The sequence below is a fragment of the Microtus ochrogaster genome, unplaced genomic scaffold (assembly GCF_000317375.1).
Source record: "Microtus ochrogaster isolate Prairie Vole_2 unplaced genomic scaffold, MicOch1.0 UNK88, whole genome shotgun sequence".
NCBI lineage: Eukaryota > Metazoa > Chordata > Mammalia > Rodentia > Cricetidae > Microtus > Microtus ochrogaster.
In genome coordinates, this window is record NW_004949186.1 from 225,881 (window position 1) to 248,459 (window position 22,579).

Here is a 22,579-nt window from a genome sequence, read left to right on the forward strand (position 1 = left end):
CCCTTTCTCCACAGTCTTACTATGAAGTCCTGGCTATTCTGGAACTCATTATGTAAACCACGCTAGCCTCGAACTCAGAAATTCACCCGCCTCTGTTTGCTGAATGATGATGTTTAGCTCCTAGCTTGGCAACACCACTCTTACACACCCTGTATATAGTCTGATGTGAACTGAGGAAGGATAGACAAACCGTGCCCGGGTGTTGATGAGGTAACAATCTCCCTTGGCTGCAATACCTGCTGCATTCTCTTTTGAGCTAAACAAGCCAGTGGCTAAATTACCTTCCCACCCTCATCTTCAGCATAGCTGTGACAACTTTGTTCTACTCTGTGATCTTTGCTCCCATCCAATCAGGATGATGGCTAATTGCATAACAAGGGAATTAACAGGCTATAACAAGAAAGCTCACTCATGGAAAAAAGACATTGAAGTAATTGGACTATTTTTACCCTCTACCTTAGGCATGGACTCCAGTGCCTTCAACAGTCTTTGAGACTACTTCTGATAGTTAGCTCTCCAGTGGGTCAACGGCTGTCCTGGCCAAGCCTGAAGCCTTCATGTGAAGGTTTGATACCAGAAATGTTCGGGGACTTGAATTTCTGAATATTTGCAATAAATTTATATGCAACGTGGTGATGAGGCCCAAGTATAAACACATTAATTTGCTTTCTATATAACTTATTCACATATACACTTTATACAATGTATAAACACAAGTTTATACATTTTTAGCACATCTCTTCATGACAAATTGGAGGCAGGAGGCAGAAAGCTAACAGGTATTTATTTTTGATTTTTTTTTTTTTTTTTTTTTTTTTGAGACTGCATCTCTCTACATAGCCCTGGCTGTCCTGAAACTCACTTTCTAGACCAGGATGACCTCAAACTCACAGATCTGCCTGCCTTTGCATCCTGAGTACTGGCATGTGCCACTACATCCAGCTGAGGCATCATTTTTGACACTCAAAGGTTTCAGATTTTAGATTTTCATATTAAGATGTTCAATGTGTATTACTTATAGAAAGCTGCAGTTTGCTTTTCAGACAAGACCACAGTGAGACTAGGCCAGAGGGCAAAGGCTATTCAGCAAGCAGAGGGCTTAGTGTAAGCACATACTCTGGCCTTGACCAGGACAGTCTCATGCCACATCTGCTTTTACAGTTACTGCCAATACTTCCCCTTCTATTCTAAAAAATGCCAATTTGGATAACAAATTCTTTTCTTATGTTTTCGAGAATAAAATGCTCTTATTTTTACAAGCAGGCTCCCATTCAGCCAAGGAACTTCTCCAAATTCAAATGAAATGAACCTACGAGGGCAGCTATGTCCGACCTAGGTGTGCAGTCTGAATATCTGACAGACAGCTGAACTCCAAGCTGTTATCCTGCTGACTTTATCGCCTGTCTTCTCCAGTGTAAGACTGGTAATGTGACGGGAAGAGTCCTATGGCACCGTGGGTTTCATGAAGGACCAGGAAACAATACCACTACTGCTGAGCTGCTGATGTCACCAGAATTTACAAACGAGAACCTGCTTTAAAAGACTGTGCAGATTATATAGCATACAGTCACTTCTACCCCTAGAAAAACTGCTTTCCACATCTGCTCTAAGCTTATTTGTAAATCTCTGTGGTGGGTGCGCAGCTAGCTGTGTTTAACCCAATTTTAAGCACAAGTCTGACCCTCTTGTCTCAGGCCTCCACTCTGAACGCCAGAGCTGACCGTCACCTGCCCTGGCAGGTGTGAACGCGCTGAGCAAGGGCTGTGGTTTAAGGATGCCAACAAGGGCATCAAACCATCTCTGCCCTCCTTCTGTGATAAAACTGCCAACAGGTTTCTTATAACTGATATGGCTGAGTAGCACATGTCTCAATCATAATTAAACACCAGCACTAGGAGAGTAATTCACAAGCCTGTTTTCTACAGAGCTAGAGTTTTAATTACATACACTTGTTAACAGTGGCTAAAAACCAAAACCCATCATATCTCCAAAAGATGAGGGTTTGTAAGAGGGAATGGAGAACGTGTTAGTGACAGAAGCTTGCACATCAGAGATACTTTCTGAACTCTCTAATAGAGAGGATACTTAGACCCAACAAATTACTTTGATTTAAATGCCCATAAGGACTGCTAAGCAGCCATTGAAACAGCACAGACAAACTGAGCAAGTGACTTCCACTCGCTCTTCCTAAGGAAATTACTCATCAAACACACAACCAGTCCACCCAGAGTACCTACCATAACCACCGTGCTGTGGTTATCACAGAAGGGAAATACTTGTTTCTCTTTGAGAAATTCTTGGTATGTTTGTATTGTATTTTTCTGGGTTTCTATGTTTTTATAATGACTTCGAAGAAAGATGATATGCACACTTAAAAAAATATATATTGCCAGAGTATCACCAATTTAAACGTAATCCCATTCTAGATGGTGCCTCCCATAAGAGAATAAAGTCTAATAATTTATCTTAAGAATTGTAATTGTTCCCTGTGAATTTATAGTAGCCTACATTTTGTAGACAAAGATGGCATAAGATGCGTTATCAATAAACTGCCGATCAAAAATCATTTTTCAATTAATAAACTCTGCCAACCACCTGTGGACTGAGCATACACAAGGGGGGCTGTCAGACCGTGTGCTAGGAATCCGATTGTTCTCACTATCTCTTTTAAAATAAGCACCCTTCAATCTGCACTAATTTGATAAGTTCAGAAGCCCATCATAAAGAAACGTATATGGTGACCTCAGTAAATGAATTACTCTTTGAACAGTTCTCACATCTGTTCACTGACTTGCACTGCATTATAAAATAACAAGACCAACAGTCATTCAACAAAAGGACAGAGACTGATAAAGAAACAAATATTTCCCTTTATTTGAGTGTGTTACAGCTACTTCTGGGATACTGATAATAACTGAAATCCTTAATTTACAGGGCTATGAATGATGCTACTTAACTGAGAAGCAGCCAGCAAATAGCCATCTGAAGAGCACCACTCACGGAGGGTTTCCCATACCACCTCGGCTTAGCAGTGTCTACAGTGAATTAGGAACTATCGGCATCTAAGTCAGAAGAACCATGCTCAAGATTATTTATCAACAGTGGGTTTCCTTACTCCTTTGCCAGATGCACATTGGTAGGTTTTGCTCCAATTGGAATCCCATATTTGTGCATAGTGTTCATCAAAATTTCCCGCATGTCGCTGTTGTAAGAGTCAAAGTCAAACACATTTCGAACCACACTGGAGAGCCCTTCATTGGGAAATTTCTGTACAGAAAGAAGAAATCTTCATTATATATGAGATAAAGCACACATGATTATAAAGGTTTATAAACCGATAGAGTAATAGCACACTAATGAACTTCTGCTAGTGGAAATGCATTAGATGTGTTTGACAACCAGACAGTAGGAACACACCCTTATATACAGCTGTGACAGAGATAGCTTATTTTCCTTTTGAGTTATACAGAAATAATGGAGGTGCAATTCTCCCTCTCAGGTGTCAGGGTCCTGGCTCAGACCTTGTATCTAAACACTCAGTCTATGAATAAATGGAGAAAAAAAGATAAAGGAACAGGAGAGAGGGGAAGAACTTAAGTGTAGCTTCATGGAACATGGAGGTAAAGAAGGCAAGATCCACCACAGCTAGCCATATGGTGTGAGTTCCTCTACTGACTGATTTCACTTTCTTTTGGTGCTGACACCCAAGCTGGTGTGTTAGACTCAGGAAGGCCTTATAGGTAGAGTAAGCTTTTTATTTTTCTTTCCATGTATATACGGAATGAACACACACACACACACACACACACACACACACACACACACACACACACACACTTATGCACTCACACATCTGCACCCATTAAAAACGAAACCAACCCATTAAATTTCTGAGCTGATTGGTAATGATCATGGCACAAACCCTTGCTAAGGCCAATTCAAAGACTAAAATAATGACCACTAGACTTCAAGATTTATGTTATGCATACTTCCTATCAGGTTATCTGAGTTGACCTATTACAAAATGGAAACACCAGTCATAAACTATCATCTTGAAGACACAGTGGTTTTGTCTAGTCACCTTTGCTCAGATGTATACCATACCTGTAAATGTTTGACAATGTTGACAACTTCTCTGGTAGAATAAGGATAGTTAATAATCCCTTGGTCAGCCAAGCTCCTCAGCTCTCCAAAGGCCGCCACAAGCTTCTGAAGGATGGGTTCAGGCACATTTGGGCCATACTGTTTGAGCATCTCAAGCTCTGAATGGGGTTTGGGGTTATCAATGGCATGACAGCTAAAGATGTCACCTACAGAAGGGAGAAGAACCACATTCAGTGAGCAGTCAATCCACTGTAATACACACAACAAAATGTAATGGTGGTTTAGAGAGCCAGTATATGCTCAGCAAATCATAGGAAGTCCATCTAACAATAGGATTTTACAGACAAGAAAGAAAATGCCTGAACCAGAAAAAAATAACATGTGGCTTATTCTGCATGAGTTTACTTCTACTAAAGGTTATGCTCCTGAATAACGTTTCCTGGGAGGTAGACTACTCTGTCCCCGCCGAAGCAGTCAGTGGTAACGGTTCAGTCTAGACCAGCAGCAACAAGCCCTTATTCTGATTTAGGAACAATGTGGGCAAACAGTTATTTTCTATGTGCAAATGTAGGAGTGCTGTGTATATTTAAAACTAACAAAACAGAGCATCACGGCTTCAAGCTTCATCTCACAAACTGACATGTTCAAATTCAAACATTCAGGGCAGCTTTGCTTTTTCATTGAAAATGAAAAAGTTATCCTGAATGTAAAAAGGTACTTGGGCCTACCATGCAGTCATCAAATGATTACTAAACATCTTCCAGACACCAAGTACAACCTGAGGTAATATACACCAAAGATTAAAAAGTCCTCATCCTCGTGGAATTTATGTTCTGTTGAGAAAGTACAGTACATGACAGAAGAAGTGGTTGTGGGAGAGGGCAGCCATGTGGGCCCCTCTGAGAATAAGTAGCTTTAGCTCCGTGGTTAATACAGCCAAAGCAAAGACTCTAAAGCAAGTATAAGTGGCACATAAAAGAGCGAGGCAAGGAAGTTTGGAGAGAAGATGTGGGGAACATCACAAAGGATACTGGACTCACTGAACACAGGCTCAGCATCGGGGAGACGAGCTTACGTGCAGAGTGAAATGGGAAGACAGGGAGCAGACTGCCGTCTGTCGAGGTCCTTTGGGGTCCAGCCCTAAGGACCTCTTCAGGGTTCAGACTGCACACTACAGGAGGCAAAGGGAACTTTTTTCTTAGGGTATCTGAGGACAAAAGAATGAACTCTCCCACTCTGTGCTTTTCCAAATCAGTCTCTTTATTGTTCAGGTTCTATTCTAATTCTCCTGCCCTACTTCTGATTCCTCCCAGCTTCTTCTCTTTCTAGCCTCCAAACTTTGTTCTTACAGGAGCTCTGAAGTGACTAAAGAAATTACAAGAGTTATCTCTCACTGGTCAAAAGTACATTTTTAGAGTAAGCAATTAGGAGTTGAGCCCATTGCCATGACAATACAAGGTTCCAAGGTTACAGAAGTAAGACAGTGACCAGACCAGGGAGGGGGGCACTATGCCCAGTGATAAACTTTGAGACATAGGTCTACTGTCAGCAGACTAGCAAGCAAAGAACTGGCATGCTTTTCTTAGGGTGTTTTGTGTAGCAACATCTGTGACTCTGACCTTGTGGATAGCTGTAAAAGTTTTATGATCTGTTTACAAAAGGCCTTTAGTATAGTTTGAACTTGCTTTGAGGTGAAAGTCAGCTAATTGTATGCAGTTAGTCTCAGCAAAAGGAATAAAGCAGGCTTTTAGTCTCTACCATCCTCATGGGACAAAGAGATCTAGTTATATAGTATAATTTATATATATAGATATATGTATCAAAATTATATAGCTAAATGAAAAATCATCTTCCTGACCACCCACAGATATATGTGCACATAAGATTGAGATATAATCATGAAACTGCATATACATATCACATGAGACTACACACTACAGTGCAGGTATTGGGGAGACATCAAGCTGCTTTAGCAAATATAAACAACAGTTTTCAGAGTTGATGTCCTGTAGGCCTTGGCTGGACTGGATTAACCTTTATCAGAGTCACTCTTCTGGTGGGTTGACATCTGAATTATTAATTGCCATATGCCATATATTTCCACAGCCTCCAACAGTTGTCAAGAACAAACTGCAGAGGGTGTACACCAGTGCTCCTCAAACTTTCTAATGCTGCAACCCTTTAACACAGTTCCTCATATTGTGGTGAAATTATTTTCACTGCTACTTCCTAACTAATTTTATGAATCATAATGTAAATGTCTGTGCTTTCCATTGGTCTTAGGTGGCCCCTGTGAAAGAGTTTCTTGACTCCCAAAAGGGGTTGTGACCTACAGGTCAGGAATTACTGGTGTAGGGCAACAAATGCCCTACAAATGCCCATGCAGCACTGCTGTTCATTCTGCTTGAAGAGGCTCTGACCAAACAGTTACAGATCCATAACTTTGGAAGGCAGTCTCTCTGGAGCATGGATAGGCATGCTTATTTCAGAATGTTACCTAAGCTCAGATCCTTCTGCACAGCATCCCAATGCAGGATCAGGGATTATTTAGCTTCCTTCATGATGTCCTGGGAAAACTGGGGCTTGAACAACACAAGCACAAATATTGACTCACTGACCACTGATTTTTCTTAAGTGTTTTGAGATAGGATCTGATGGTCTGACATTAATACAAGCTGACTGTGATCACTCCTATCTTCTTCTGGTCAGCTTTACTTACTTACTTCTTCTCTTACTACAACTACCATGACTACTACTTTCAGTAGGAGAAATACTTCCTCATTTGCTTTTGATCAGAGTCTGGTGTTTCCTAACATAAAATTGTGGCAGGCTAATTTATTAGGCAAAAAGGTAAAATCTTAGATCTTTCACAGATCATGCCAACAGACAGGAGCAGAAGCAAGAAGCCCATTAATTAACCTGCTATTTATTATTATTATTATTCATAATCAAGATGAGAGAGGTGGTGGCTCCAATTAAATTGATGGCTAATATTGATAATTGTGAGATAATTTGGAATGTGTTTTAAGAGTCAGTAAGATTTCCTGGTAGATGGTAAGACATGTAAGAGAAAAAAGAAGCTCGAGAAAAATGTTGTTGTCAAGAACAATGGCGTCATTATCATAAATCAAGGGGATTAAATAGAAATATCCATCCAGTGAGTCCTCATATTGGGGACTTATTAGATCCAAGTTAAGACAAGTTGGAAATAAGTGTTTGCCAGGGAATTGGACAGTCTGGCTGCAGAGAAATTCATGGCAATAACAGTTATTTAAGTGACACTGTGAAATGATATGCTTTGATTTTACCAAGGGAATGAGTATAGATAGATAAAAGAAGACCAGAACATTCTATGAAGGAGTCAATGTAGAAATTGAGGAAAGGTCATCAATGTGAGAAAAAGCCCAGAAAGCATTAAGGAAGGATCAGACATCAAGTAAGGACAGGAGAGTGACTAACTGTGGCAACTGTCCTAAGCACCACTGATGCTAAGACACAGCCAGGGAACCCATCACCAGGTTTAGTCATAGACTGGGTTTAGTCAAGAATTGCTTCTGTTGGGTGATTCAGGTAAAGACCCAATTAGAACTGACTTGAGAGAGGCGAAGAAGAAATGAATGTTGGCACTGCAGCTTCTGAACAGACAGCTGCTGAGCGCTTCTAAGAGTAGCTGGCTAAAAAGTAGGTGACCAGAGAGATGCTGTGCCAAAAATCAATCAATCAATCAATCAATCAATCAATCAACCAATCAATCTAAGGTGCCAAGAGGTTAGGGATTTAGAAGACCAAAGTTGTCCAGCAGCCACTGTGGGGAGAGGGGAAACAGAGCAGGGAAGAGGGGAAGGGGAAAGCAGAGTGAGAAGGGGAAGACGGGAGAGGGGTAGGTAGAGGGTTGGAGTGGGTGTCAAGGGAAAAGGCGTAAATCAGGAATGAGAGAGACTAGTGGCACAAGGTGATGGCAGACAGAGACAAAATGGACAATGAGCATTACTGTAGCCCTCAGAATGAATGTGAAAAGGGGAGCTTTAGGGTGACAGTGGCTATGAAGAACCGGAAAAGAACTTCTACTTTTCCACACTAGAGAAAACCATAGGCTTGCTCTAGAGTGGTCACATGAGCACATTTGTAAGAGCAGCATTACTGCAGGAATCTAAAATAAAGGCTTCATAAATAGCATGAGCACATACAGCTGTTCCTCCTAAAATGTATGGAGCAGACTACTGCACTCATTTCCATGACTTACTGCTTCAATTAATATTCCGGGGACTGATTTTCAGTTCAGCATGATTACTTACCTCATTTCTCTGAGTAGCGGCACACTACTCTATAATCCAGACACAGAGTTTCTTTTTTTGGTCTCCCTTAGAGGGACAGTGGGTTGCTCTCATTCTATACCGTACACAGTATTATGCTGACTATCCTTGTACTGAAATGGCTGCACAGGTAAACCGCTGGGACAAAACCCTTTGTGGAATTGCCAGATCAAGATCCTAACAGGAGCCTGGGCCTGCTTTGTACTGTGTATGAGATTCCAGAGAAGGGGAATCCACCTAAGTTGTTGATGATGATGCATCCTCCGGGGCCTCCCTACTCAGTAGGAACCAGTCTCTGCACAGCTGGCCATGGCCTTCTGAAAGGAGGTGATAGGAGACACTAACAGCCACTCACTATGGAGCATTAAACAGCAAAGTACAGTGCAACTGCTGAAGAAGAGAGGCGCTGAGGCAGACACAGACATGCAGTCCAGCTCGGAGCCTAGCTCCGCCACTCGTTAGCTAAGTGACTGCAGAAAATAACCCCTGTATCAAAAGCTCTCCCTCCCCCACAGCTGGTTATGAAGGAATTTGAGTAATAGCAGGCATTATAGCATTGCTGTGGAACTATTATTGTTATCATTATAGTTATTGCTTTTACCTAAAGTGCCAAAGAAATCATTGCCCAAGAAAGGGAAGCCAGGCCTGTTGGCCAGAACTATCATCCTAAAGTCAGGATGAATCACGATAACGTTTTCTCTTCCATCCACATTAGCAGCATCTGAAAAACAAAACAGGTGGTTTGTGAAACTCCGCTCAAAATGGCGTCAGGTGTTTTTGAATCAACTGTCGTCTACAAGCTATGGGAGGACATACGAGTGACATCAGTGAGTCTCTCGTTCAATCCAAAACACCAGAAAAAAATCACATGACTTTGAAAATTGTTGTGCTCTACTTCTAAGCTATCCTTCAAAATCACAGAGGGCCAGACAGGGCTTGGTCACAGCTTCTGTCTAGGCAGCCCTTTCTCCCCTTGTTGCACCATTTCTTTGTTCTGTAGTCTTCAGAGCAAAGACACAGGCAGATTCTAACCCTGGAGAGTGTGAGGGAGCCTGGGAAGGGACAGTACTCAGGCTAAGGTGATTCGTCTTCCTCCTGAACTGTGTGGAAAGTGAAATGTTAGTCAGCTGTTGATGGTGCTGCGCAGATCCCTGGATAGGAACCTCTGCCGTGCTGACTTCCTATGGGCCACATCATATACATTCTTCAGAACGTATGGTGCTGGCTATGTATTTTCTATAGCTACCTATATTTCCAGGTCTTTCCAAGAGACAAAAAATTGAAATCAGCATCTTGCACATATTTGGAAAACTTAAAATGCCTTGCAGTTCTATATATACCTTCTCTGGCTAGGTTTGGGTTTGTTTTTTGGTAAACTTGACACAAGGTAGAGTCACCTGGGAAGAGAGGCCTTCAGCTGAGAACATGTCTCCATAAGATCACCTATAGGCAAGTCTGTGGGGGCATGTTCTTGGTTAATGACTCATGTGGCAGGGCCTAGCCCTTTGTGGGTAATGCCACTCCTAGGCAGGGAGTCCTGGGGCAGATACAAAGGCAAACTGAGCAGGCGACGAGAACAAGTCAATAAGTGATATTCCTGAACGACCTCTACCTTCAGTTCCTGCCATGGCCTCCTTCAGCGATGGAGGCCTGAGAACTGTAAGCTCTATGCTCTAAGCTAAAACAAACCTTCTCTTCCCAAAGTTCATTGTGATCATACTGTTTCATCAGAGCAATAGAAATCCAAACTAAGATAATACTGATGAATTTATCCCCTCCCCCCAGCAATATCTACTAAAAGAATAGTATTTCTGAGTTTGAGGAGGAAGAAAATCCAAAGCAGAGAACAATCCCTTCTGAGTGATTGATATATGATATATATCACAAATAAGTATTTACAAATGTATATACACATACACACAAATTAAATAAAACATCCAATGATTTTTAAATATCTGCAGCATTTTGCTTGAACGTATGTACCATATGTGTGTGCCAGTGGAGGCCAGAAGACAACAATGGATTCCCTGGAACTGGAGTTGCAGACGGTGAGTGCACAACCAACATGTGAGTGCTGACAATGGAACCTGGTTGGTTGTCTGGAAGAGCAGCAAGTACTCTTTTTGTTTCTCTGTGTAGTTTTGGAGCCTGTTCTGGAACTAGCTCTTGTAGATCAGGTTGGCCTTGAACTCAGAGATCTGCTTGTCTCTGCCTCCCAAGTGCTGGGATTAAAAGCGTGCACCACCACTACCAGGCATGCAGCGAGTACTCTTAACTATTGAGCCATCTCTCTAGCCTACATTCAATTTTTAATTGTACTGAGCCAACAATAAAAGTAAGTTTTAATAATGTGAGCAAGAGAAACAGACTAGAATTTCAAGATAGCAACTTAATAATAGAATCACATACAAATATTTGAAAAGCAGGTATAAAGAGTCAAGGATGGCATTTTTAGGGTAGAAAAGCATAAAATTGACTTTTCTCACTTTCTACTACTGAAAATTTCAAAGGCTGACCATAGAAAAGGGTAACTGGAGACTGTGGACGTAGGTTAGTGACAGAGCACCTGAATCCAAGACTGAAGCCCCAATTCTATTCTCAGCACCAAAACAAAAAGCAAAAACAAACCAAGCCAAACAAAAAATCAAACATAACCAACCCAAAAAAACAAACAAAACCCTGAGATCAGCAAGGCTAGATTTAGGTGTTATTTTTAGAAATGATTGTCTGTACAATTTAGTTTGCAATGAACTTAAGCTTAATGCTTATTTATAGGTGAGAACTAGAGATACACATACTAGAGATGTAAAAACTACACAAATGAAGGAAAATGTTGCTTTTTACTACTTACGTGCAACAATGCGCCTTCCATCTGCTAGAATCATTTCTCCATTTTCTACCAGAGTTTTCAAAATGCAGGTGACATTTGTTGGTGCTTTGTCTGCCTCATCTACTACTAGAATATGACCCATCTTTACCGCTTTAACCTTTGAAGACAGGAGCAACAAAAGAACCAAAGTAACTATTATTAAAAGCTCATCACTCACTGCTTTGAATTTGCAACAGCAGCATCATAGAGTTACTAACAACATTCCCGGGCCCCTTCTCACACCCTAGCCCAGGGGAGACTTCAAGGATGAAGTAGATAAGGTGCCAAAGAGAGCAGGTGGAGGGAGACTTAACAGTCACTGTACAGTTCAGAAACTGCTTGTTACAGATCGTCAAATACTGTCACCCTTTGATCTGAGGAGGTGGGCATTCAGGGCAAAGGAAATGGATGGAAAGACTGCATCTGGGGAAGAGTGAAGATGGAGAGACTGTATGTCTCCAGGACAGTAAATGTCAGGAAAGGCACAGCAAGGGAGACTGTGTTCCTACTGCTAAGCAATGGGTTGCCAGACCGGGAAATATGCACCTCACCTCCCCAAGTAAGAGGACAGAACTACACACGTGTGAGTTCTGACGTGATGAAAACGGAGCACGGAGCTCTGCTTCAGGGCCCTGAACTTGGCAGAACACACAGAACAAACAGTTTGGGAAAGTGGTTGAAATGGGCATGGAAACATGCAGGTAAAAGTATTAGACGGGTCTTATGGAGAGCACAATCTGTAGACCGTCTGGATGGGAAGGGAGAAAGGGAGACAAGCGCTCCAGGTCTCGGGTGACCATGGGAGGGGACCTGAGAAGAAGGACTCACCCTGCCCTTGCCAGGCTTCTCCTCACGCTCTTAAGGAGGCAGGTAGGAGATCTCTAGACATTTCAACAGAAACCCAAAACTTCTTTCTAAAAGAGATACTAACTAATAACCTACAACCTAGTAGACCATATAAAATTGTCCTGCTGCACATGAGTAACTAATGATTTTACGGAAACAAATCAATAAAGGATGCTTCTTTTGTCACAATACATACCTGTACTCTCAAAGAGCTGATAAGGGTTTTTTAATTTAGGGTAAAAATGAGCTAAATTAAAAAACAGAAAAGATGTGGCTCCTATCTGTAACACATCTCTGTTCAGAGAAGAGCTGGGCTCAGCCCTGGAGACTTTTGGCACAGATCCCAAGTCCCCAGCCTTGGGGCCTGGCCATGACAGCGCCATGACAGCTGCCTGCTGAGCAGCTCTGTGGTTAGGCTTAGATCGGAGCCTGGAGTGGGAGTCAGTTCCTCTCAGCTTCCCAAAACACAGGCTAATGTTCTGTTAGTTTAGAACAACAGACTTTTAAGAAGCCTCAGAAAACAAGCAGAGATCCCTGCCAGTCCCCGAGTCTCTTGCTCAGGAGGGAAACGCAGTAGGAGAGCTTGCTACTTTCCCAATCACCTCATTTTGACAGAGAAGCATATCTAAAGTGATGCAGGCAGTACTCCAGTTATACAGAAACTCGCACCTAAAATGATACATGCCTGTGCTCAGATAATTGACCCACCCGTAGGCTGAGGTACAGGAGCAATCAAAACACACTTTAAATCATCTGTATCATCGGCTTACTGACCAGAGGTGAGTCTTCATACACAATCAGTCCATCCTTCACTGAGGGCTGCAGGGTCAGCGTCTGCACTGTGGTGTCCCTGAAGTCAAACCAAACATGTCATAGTCAGGACAGAAATAAACCAATGTTTGAACATGAGTAAATAATGAGTAAATCTTTAAATTTGTTCATCATCCTGCTCCCCCCGCCCCCCGGAAAAAAAACCCAAAGCAATGAGTAACTTCAGCCAGCAAGAACATTCTGTTGACAGGATAACTCTGTAGGGTTTAGAAATTAATAGAGTTGCCAAATCTCGCCCCCCCCCCGGCAATCCTATTTGTAATGGTTTCACTATATGTTTATATTACTACATATTACAAAGAATGTTTATGCTACATAAAACTTGATGATCAGTTTGTTACCCTGGCTGATTAATCTATGAACATTACATCCCACCCAATCTGCCATCTGGAGCAAAGGTCAGACTTTCACGCTCCTTGATGAACACAATGACTTCACAGGATTCTGAAGATTTGGAGATGAAATCCAAGGCTCTGTACCACATTATTTCAAAAGCTATTCTTTTACTATTTGTATGGCTTTCCTTTAAGTTGAGGGTCTTGAAAAATGTTAACATCGAGTTAGTTATCTATGCCCAGAGACTTTTTTCTGATGAGCCGTAAAGTTCCTATCAGCCATGTGCAGTATTGTGGGCAATATATAGGTAAGTTCTAACATTTTCAAGGTAAGCAATTGTATGTCTTTACATTCTACACACACTGTATCTTAATAATGAAAAGGTCTGTGGTCAATCTGACCATGCTACACAATGAAATCACATAAAATAAAACATAACCGGTATCTCTAAGAGTCCGAAGAGATCTTTCAAAGAACCCTGCTGCTTACTCAAAATAAGCAACAACTTTCCAGCTATGTATAAGATACTGTCTGTATTGAAAACTTCACACCGTGGTTCTGTAATATACCTATGAAACTTAAACCCAAATGCCAAACTTTACTGCAAACTTAAAAATTTTCCATGTGCATCTAGGAGGCAAGGAATGGTACTGATGGCCTTCAAGTCTATCTTAGAGAAAACAGTGATGTCAGCAGGTATACTTGGGGTTGACTAGTCACCGCACTCGGAGTTCATGGTTTATCCTTTATTCCAGGTGAGCTGAAGCTAGACTTTCTATAGTAGCAGGTAACTTCTCTATAACAGGTTTCATGTACCAGGGCTGGATCAGATACATGGGCAATATAATCATGAATCTTTCTAATCCCTAGACTTTGTCTTACTTACAGCTTGTCAGAAAGAGTTCTCTAATATGACAGGCAATGGGTTGGTTTCTTGTGTTAACCCCTTAGCTCTGGCCTATTTTGACCCTTTGCCAGCTCCCATGATCATGGTTCATGATCATGGTTCTGGATCATGGACCCAGAGTTCACTGCTTCTTCCATGTCACAAAGAATACATTCCAATGAATCATGGTTTTGTCTTTATTAAAAATCTAATTAAAATGCCCTAGGCAATGTAAAGAAGAGTGAAAAATATATTCTGGCAAGTAACTGGCACTTTTCAAAATTTTTTGTGAGACATTATAGTATGCTGTTGCATATCAAATTTCTGCCAGTCACTTTTTAATTAATTAATTAATTAATTTCCAGTTTTGAATAAGTTAAGAACAAGTTTCATTAGCTGACTTAAATTCACATTAATATTCTAGCACTAGAGGAAAGGGTGGGTGGGGAAAGGAGAAATACTCGTTCACACAGATTTTTCCAGCGGCATGCTGGTTTCTCACCTCGGCTCTCACATATTTCAAGGGCAACAACCTGACACCTTCCAGTACCAAAAAGGAACAAGGAACTCCTGCATCACTGTCAGTTACTGAACAAAGACAGTGCTTATAGTACCTTCCATCAGTAAATTCTATTTTTTAAAAGGCAAATGAAATTGCACTATAAATGCTTGAAATCTGATAGTATACAACTTGTCAAATTTCATTTTATTAAAGACTCAGTGCTGGAAGAAAAAAGCATGCGGGGTTTTGTTGTTTAGGAAATAAGCACATATCACATGATCTCCGAAAGGTGATGACGATGAGGGTAAGTGCAAATGGGAAACCTGACTTTCAGGGGACTTGGCTCTGAAAGAGAAGATTATAGGACAAAGTCAGTGTTCACGCTGTTGTACTGTTGATACTTTCATCTGACATATCCAAGGGAGAGTAAAGGCTAGTAAAATAAGTAAACAGAGTAAGCATGCAACTCTGGTTGGCTTGTACTTAGTCCAGTAATGTGCCTGATGCACTGAGTGTGTGTGCGCGCATATGTGCGTGTGCATGTGTGTGTGCATGTGTGTGTGTGTGTGTGTGTACGTGCGTGCGTGTTGGAGGGAGAATGTGCTCTGCTCTGCATGGTACTTAATATAGTAAGAGAAGAGCTGGATTTCTATGACATCTCATTATAAACTTTAAGAAAATAGCAGTAAAATCAGTAAATAACCAGACACTTGCTGTGCTGCATACAGCACATGAACAGATTCCTAATGATGATACAATAAATTTCTTTCACAGTATTAGATTTAAATCATTGCTCCTCATTATGAGTATCTTGGGTCAAGCATGTTAATCCTACACATACAAAACAATGACCTGAAGAGAACACAGCAATTTCCAAACTGTTTTGACTTGTTCCTTTCAAAAACAGCTTTGAATATAAGCTAATAAAAGTTTAGAGTCAACAATTTCAACCACACTAGGGAGAAGAAAAGCTAAACCTCATCTCAGCCAGCTTCCTTAGCCCAACTTTTAACAGAGATGGCTTTCTAGCTACCGGTAATGCTCAAGTCAATTAATATATGTTTAGCTAATTGTTGGTGCTTGTGTTATCACCAATTGTTCCTGCTTCTTACTAGTCTACAAAGTACAGTTTTCTATCAAAGCTTATGTCAGTAGTGCGTGGCACAAAGAAATAGTATGCTAAACCAATTTTCATTAACTGTAATTTAAGTCCTTTTTAAAGTTGAACTTATTAATATGCAGTAGTTGACTTAAGAAATGACTCCAGATGCAATAAAAATAATTAAATTATGAACAGACCAGGACTTTGTTAAAATGAGGAAAACCCCCTGGGGGGGAGCTGAGTTCGGCTAGGGGCAGCTATGGGGAATTAGCCTCAGAGGAGAGGGCTGGTCTCTGGAGAGCAAATGGAATTTGCTCTGCCATGTTGTTTGTAAAGTATACAAAGCTATGTTCTAATTCACTGAGGAGCAAAACATATTAAAGATATTTATTTTCAAGGTATTTTAATGAGATACATTTTGAGAGATTTATGTTAGTTTTTTTTCTTAGAAAAATACAGTCAAACCTGAGGGCAAAAGAAAAAGAGAAGGCCTAAGAGCTTCAAAAGATGACCCCTCTTCTAGCACCTGCAATCAGTATGCACAGAACACTTGGGACTGTGAGTCAAACATGAGATCAGAAAACAGAGTGCTCGGGAGAGGCAACCAACACAGATTTCCTCAGCATTTTAAACACAGGGGTGACCTGGAAGTACAACTAAATGGTAATTTATTAATAAGATACAAATAATATTACTGAATAAGATTTTTTTATTTTATTTTGGAGACATAGAGGGTCTCAGTATGCAGTCTTTGCTGGCCTGGAAGTCCCAAATCATAAGAGCTCCAACTGACTCTGTCTCTGGAGTGTTGGGATTAAAGGTGTGGATAGAAATACCCGACTGAGATTAGATACTTTTCAAGTGAAGACTTTCGACATCATCAAGAACATAATTTTCTCTTATTGATTAACTTTGTTCACTGGCATTCTCACCTACAGAGACAAGCATTCTGCTTGCTCTCATCTCCTGTCCCTTCTCTATGACCATCTCTTCCTCCCCAAATTCTCACTGATTCCGACCAGGCTATCCGTGTGGCCACAAGGCTGGAACGCCAGTGGAACCTGGTGGGGTCACCAGGGGATAAACAGCTGGAGACAATAACTCTCCCTTCGCCCACATCCTCCAGTAGTCAGTGGTTTATCATGATCCTCCTGATCCAGACCTGCTACTGGCAGGCTCAGTCTTGTACAAACCTGCCTTAAGTTGAAAACAGTAGTAAAATGTGATCATAAATAATTATTTATGAAACAGGGAGGTACTTATATGGAGATGATATTAATAAGTTTAAGGTTCCTGTAATGCACATGCTACAAAATAAATAAAAGCTTATTTTTAAAGTTTTTTTTTTTTAAAAATAAGTTTATGGTTAACCATTTACAGATACAGTGGCCTTCTACTGGATAGTAGATACACACAGCCTCTCCTGTGATATGTAAATTTATCTTGCTATATTAGGAAAGAGATTTCCTTGGACTTTCAAATAGATACAGTCCTTGTTAAAAGCAACGTGCCAAAGAATACGAAAGAAAGACAAAAACAAGACTATGATTAATGCAGTTTTAAAAATAACATCAGACTACATCTGAATACATCTGGCTTGGTCAAACACTCAAGACCCCGACAGCCCAAGGCAGCTCATATCTAGAGGTAATTAATGTAGATCATAAGAAAATACACTAGAGAGAAAGGATAAAATCTGAGGGGAAAACAAGGGAACCGGGGGTAGGGATGGGCACTACCACAGTGCTTGAGCTTTCTCAATGCTTAGGAAGAAAAGCCTTCATAAAATGAAACAAGTTTTTATTCCTGTCAAATGCTGAAAAGACTCCTGTCCTTAGAACTGTCCCTTAGAGGACGCATAGTTTACCCAATGCCACTCACTCTTTACTAACAACCTGGATGCCAAAAAGTCCTAACACACCATGATGGGAAGACACTGGGGCGGGGTGATTTTTTTTTCAAAGAAGTTACAGGATGTGACACTTTGCAGTTCTTGGGTAGGTATTTGCTGGAAACAGTAGGAAGAACGTGAACTAAAACAGTCACCTGGTGGCGGCCAAACACTTCAAATCAGCCTGGTTTATCACTACCATATTTCCTTGTCCTTCTAGAGTTGCACTAGAAATCCTACCATTAATTGAAGCCATGACAAGTATTTTCCACAAACTCAGAAAATTTTGCAAATTGCCCCGTCTTTAGAAATAAAAACTCTGCTCAAATGGTGTGCAGATAATTGGGTTTTTTACTCTGAAAACTAGATTTCTTGGTTGAGAAACTGTAATATTGCTCTTTGCTTTTTGGCAGGCACTCCACTTCTCTTTTCCAGACAGAAGTGAAAGACGTAGGACAGCTCCTTTCTAGTCAGTGTAGAAAGGATTAGAAGAACAAAGATGAAAAGTTGTGCTCAGAGGTGACCAGGGGGCTAAGGCTGATGAATGCTTTGTTCACTGGATAAATCTATCAGAAAATAGACTGGTATATTCTAATTTACACACTTATAAGGAGAAATGAGCAAATTTTCATGTCATTATATTCAGTAGTCTTTCAAGAATTTACTGCATTTGTAGTAACAGGTGCGCCTTTATTGGAGAAACATCCTAACAAACAGGTAGTTGGCTGGGGAGGTGATTCACTTGCCAGCATGAGGACCTAAGTCAGCTCATTCCCACAGAACCCTCAGAAAAAGAAGCTGGTGTGGCTCTTGTCTTCCTTGGCTGCTCAAGGGCTGCCATCATAAATGACACAGCAACTTTATGACTAGGGTCCGCTCTAGAGGAAACAAATGGTAGTGGATGGCACCAGTACCAAAGGCAGATTCCAGAAAAGCTGGCCAAAATGCAGAAGATGCCAGATGCCATCTTTGTATTTGATTTCGGAATCCATTTTGGTGGTGGAAAGATAAATGGCTTCAGCATGGTTTATGATTCGTTGGAAAGAAGAATGACCCCAAACAGATGGGCAAGACATGGCCTTTAAGGGGGAAAAGAAGACCTCTAGCAAACAGCCAAAGGAAATCAACAATGGAATGAAGGTCAGGGGACTGCGAAGGCCAACACTGGTGCCGGCAAAAAAGGGAGCTGGAGCTTGGGTAGGAGCAAAAGGAGTAGCGATTCTGCAGGACTGGATCTGCTGGGATGACGCAAACTTCTAAGCAGTGGGCAAATAAATTATAAAAATTCCCTCCAAAACTAAACAAGGAGGGAAAGGTGACATGCATTTATAGTCCCAGCACTGGAGAAGCAGAGACAAGAGAAACTCTGGGACTTGTTAGCCAACTAGTTAGCCTAATTGGCAAGTCCCTGGCCAGTAAGAGACCCTCTCTCAAAAAGTGAAGGAAGGGGATAATGCCTTGGAACGACATCCAAAGCTGACTCACTTCCACACTCATGTACTCCTGTGTGTGCATGTGCACAAACATACACGTACACATATAAACAAGAAAAAAAACCCTTCCTTTGATAAACTTATATCCTAGTACTTTGAAAGGAACTGATATAAAATGTACCCCAAGTGTGGTATGAACTAAATCTAACATGAGGCTAAATATCAAAAGATTTTGTCAAGGGCCAGCCAAAGAAATAAGAGTTTAAAAGTATTTTGATCATCAGGGCAAACTTTTGATCAACAAGCCTGCTGCACTGTGCCTACCAGAATAGGCATGCTCTCCAGGGAGCTGGTTAGGCAGGTCTCTTTTGGTTAGTAACCTGAAGTGCACATTTTGTGTAGTATTTATTACCTAAAACTACATAAGTTGTGCTTTTATGTATCATTTGATACAATATATAACCCATCAAATATTTATTTTCCTAATCCCTGGTGGTTTATGAACTGGAAAAAATTCCTCTTGTTCTGGTTGTACATATGCCAGTCTCAAGAGCCCAGGCTAAAACCATGCAGGACAGAAGAAGGTATGCAAAGAAATGAGCGTTGTTTGAGCCGTCCAGTCTACCTGTCATTTCATGGTAGATGCTCTCAAAGAGACACCACTTTTAGTGGCAAAAATCAGTCTACTCCAGCTCCACTGTTCTTGGGGCGTTTCAATGCAAAGGGGAAAATACAGATACCCTTAGGGGGATCACAGGGCAGAAAAGCAGGGACTCTCTGACCACATTTATGTGAGTTTTGCTGTTTTGCATGCCATGTTTTATCTTAAAATTGCAGCACCTGAGAGTATTTGTTCGCATCTCTCATATTATTTATTAAACCCCAAATGAAGGAAATGAGTGGCTTAATCAGCAGTGGGTTCAGGGTGAGGGTCAGCACTCTGGGGAGGCCCGGCAGCAAAAGCACCTTTGTATGGTGCCACATGGCTGTGTCATCCTGGGACTGAGAAGTCCTCCCACCTCCTGGGAAATCTCTCCTAGATTTGCAGAAGGAATGCCAGCTATAATAAGACCGTTTATAAAAAGGAAAAGGAAACAGAGCTCAATGGGGATCCAGGAGAAATATCATTAACTCTGGTGGAGAGGACAGGTCTTTGAGAAAGATTATGACTGTACCGGGCAGGGATGGATAGGAGGAGCTTCCAGACAGTGCAATAGATGAACACACAGGAGTCAGAGAAGTCAGGGGATGCCTAGGTACCCACACTGAAAAAGTCAGCTGTGTGGAGGAAGGAGAGCTGGCCAGACATGCACAGTCACCCCTCAGGGCACCCAGAGCTCTAACCTCAGGCCAGAGGCTGCCCATAGGTGGCCTTGTGTCTCCCTACTTCAGAGGAAAGAGTCTCCAAATGGGTGTCACAAAGACAAATAGGTAGAAATTGACATGACTCATCTTTTTAACAAACTTTCTCAGAATGCTGTACGGCTATTGTACTGGAAACAGGCAGCTGACATACTCCTGCCCTTAGGCGGGCTCAGTGTCCAGTGGGAAAGATGGGGACAGGGACATGGAACTGTGATAAAGAATGACAGGTGCACTAGCAGAACCGGTCCCAGGTCAGTGGACCTCATCTTACCATCAAAACAGTTGTCTTGAAAAAGACACATTTTGGAACATACAAAAATAAAGAACCACAAGCTAAAACTGTAAAATAATACCTTACAATAATCTTCATTTTTAATTGCTGATAAGTCTAAAGGACATTTTGTTCTCATCAAAAGTTACAGAGAACTATTTTGGTACAAACCATGTGACTGATACACTTAGTCTGTCCTAAAGTCAGCTTGCTTCAACAGCTGAAGAACAGGCCACACAGGTGCTGCCGAGAAGAATGCTGCCTTTAGTCTCCGGTTACCCAAGGCTTACTCTGCTCTCACCTCGCTTTGGCCGAGTGGTGATATAAAGAACAGGCGCAACATCTGCCTGAAAGAGCAAAGAGCGGGTGAGCGCTAAGAACTTTTTCTACAGGACAGTACAGTGTGGTGTGGACTTGCTGCTGGCCACGGGAGTCACAAGTTCTGGATGGGACAGAGAACGGTCAGCTGCGCTGGCTGGACAGTGTGAGGACAGAACAGAGACTGTGTTTCTAATCAGGAGGCAACAGCAGACCAGGGCAGCCATACAATGGACTAAAGTCTGTTATGTCAGTAGGTGATGCTAGCTAGACCTGTTTCCTTTAGCTTTTGGCTGGGACCCTTAAACAGTTACTAGCCCGAGTTTTTTCTATTTTCCTTTTCTTATTTTTGAGGAAAGGGGAAAGGGTCTCTCTACGTGGTCCTGGTTGTAACTCACTACACAGAGCATGGCCTCAACTTACAGAGCTCCACCTGCTCCTGCCTCCCAAGTGACCCTGTTGGTCACTGTGACTTTAAGGACTAGTTATTACTTCCCTTACAGACCCATCCCACATTGAATCAATTCACCCACCAAATCTCCAGACTAGACAAAGTTGTCAAAATACAAGAATAATCCCACTATATTTATGAAGTGAAGTCACTGCTGATAACCTTTCAAGGTTTAAATTCCACTTCATTAGTCTCTATTAACTCGCTGTCACATGATTCTTTATTTAAATTTTCTACACCATTTCCACTCCCTGTGGGTTCCCTGTAAAAACCATCCATCAGAAATCCCTTACTCAAACATTCTTCTCTGGCTTAGCCTCAGGAGAACCCATCTAAGGTGCTTGCTGACCATTTGATTTTCAGCAATGCCATTGATTCTTCCAGTATAAAACATTATAGACACATCTTGGTTCATAGGCACGTCTTCATAGAGCTGTGCGCTGAGAAATCCCAGGAACGTATACTAAATACCTTCTGCTCATTTTGTCACTGCTGCCACCATCTCAACAACCATTGTCACTTAAGGAACTCCATGCTTTTTAAAGCAAAACCAAACCAAACCATGGGCAACCTACGTGAGCTGGGAGGGGTTAGGCATCACGTACTAGTACCACTCTTTCCTTGCTCTGCACGGATGCCACAAGGAACTGGCCGGAAAGACCCGGGAGGAGACAGTAGATAAGTGGTTGGGACATGATATTAAAACATGTTCAGACAATCTGAGATCAAAAAATGTTTAATGCTGAGTCACTGTTTTTATTTTAAGAAAGATTAAAAATATTTGCTCGTTTCCTTCATTGGAATAACAGTGATTTTATAATGGCAATCAGGGTGAAATAATAATTCTCTAGAAAAAAACTGGGGGGAGTTGGGGACCCTGATGTGGCAGTGGACACCATTAATCCTAGCACCAGGAGGCAGAGACCAGAAGATCCTCTTGAGCTTGAGGTCGGCCAGGTCCAGGCCAGCCAGCAGTACATAAAGAGACCCTGTCTTTAAGAACTGCTTCAAAACGTTTAAAAAAATCTTGCTTGAGTTAAAAAGGATGAATTAACACATTT

General features: G+C 41.5%; 1 protein-coding gene across 1 annotated transcript in view; it reads right to left on the minus strand.

Annotated features, from left to right (window-relative positions):
• Vwa8 (von Willebrand factor A domain containing 8) overlaps positions 1–22,579 on the minus strand; it is a 317,895-nt gene that overhangs the window by 124,141 nt on the left and 171,175 nt on the right. Inside the window, exons 23-27 of the mRNA XM_005370880.3 lie at positions 12,907–12,982; positions 11,269–11,404; positions 9,019–9,138; positions 4,105–4,310; positions 3,116–3,267 (exon numbers count right to left, since the gene is read on the minus strand). Of these exons, the coding sequence (XP_005370937.1) occupies positions 3,116–3,267; positions 4,105–4,310; positions 9,019–9,138; positions 11,269–11,404; positions 12,907–12,982 (690 nt within the window). The remainder of the gene's footprint in view (positions 1–3,115; positions 3,268–4,104; positions 4,311–9,018; positions 9,139–11,268; positions 11,405–12,906; positions 12,983–22,579) is intronic.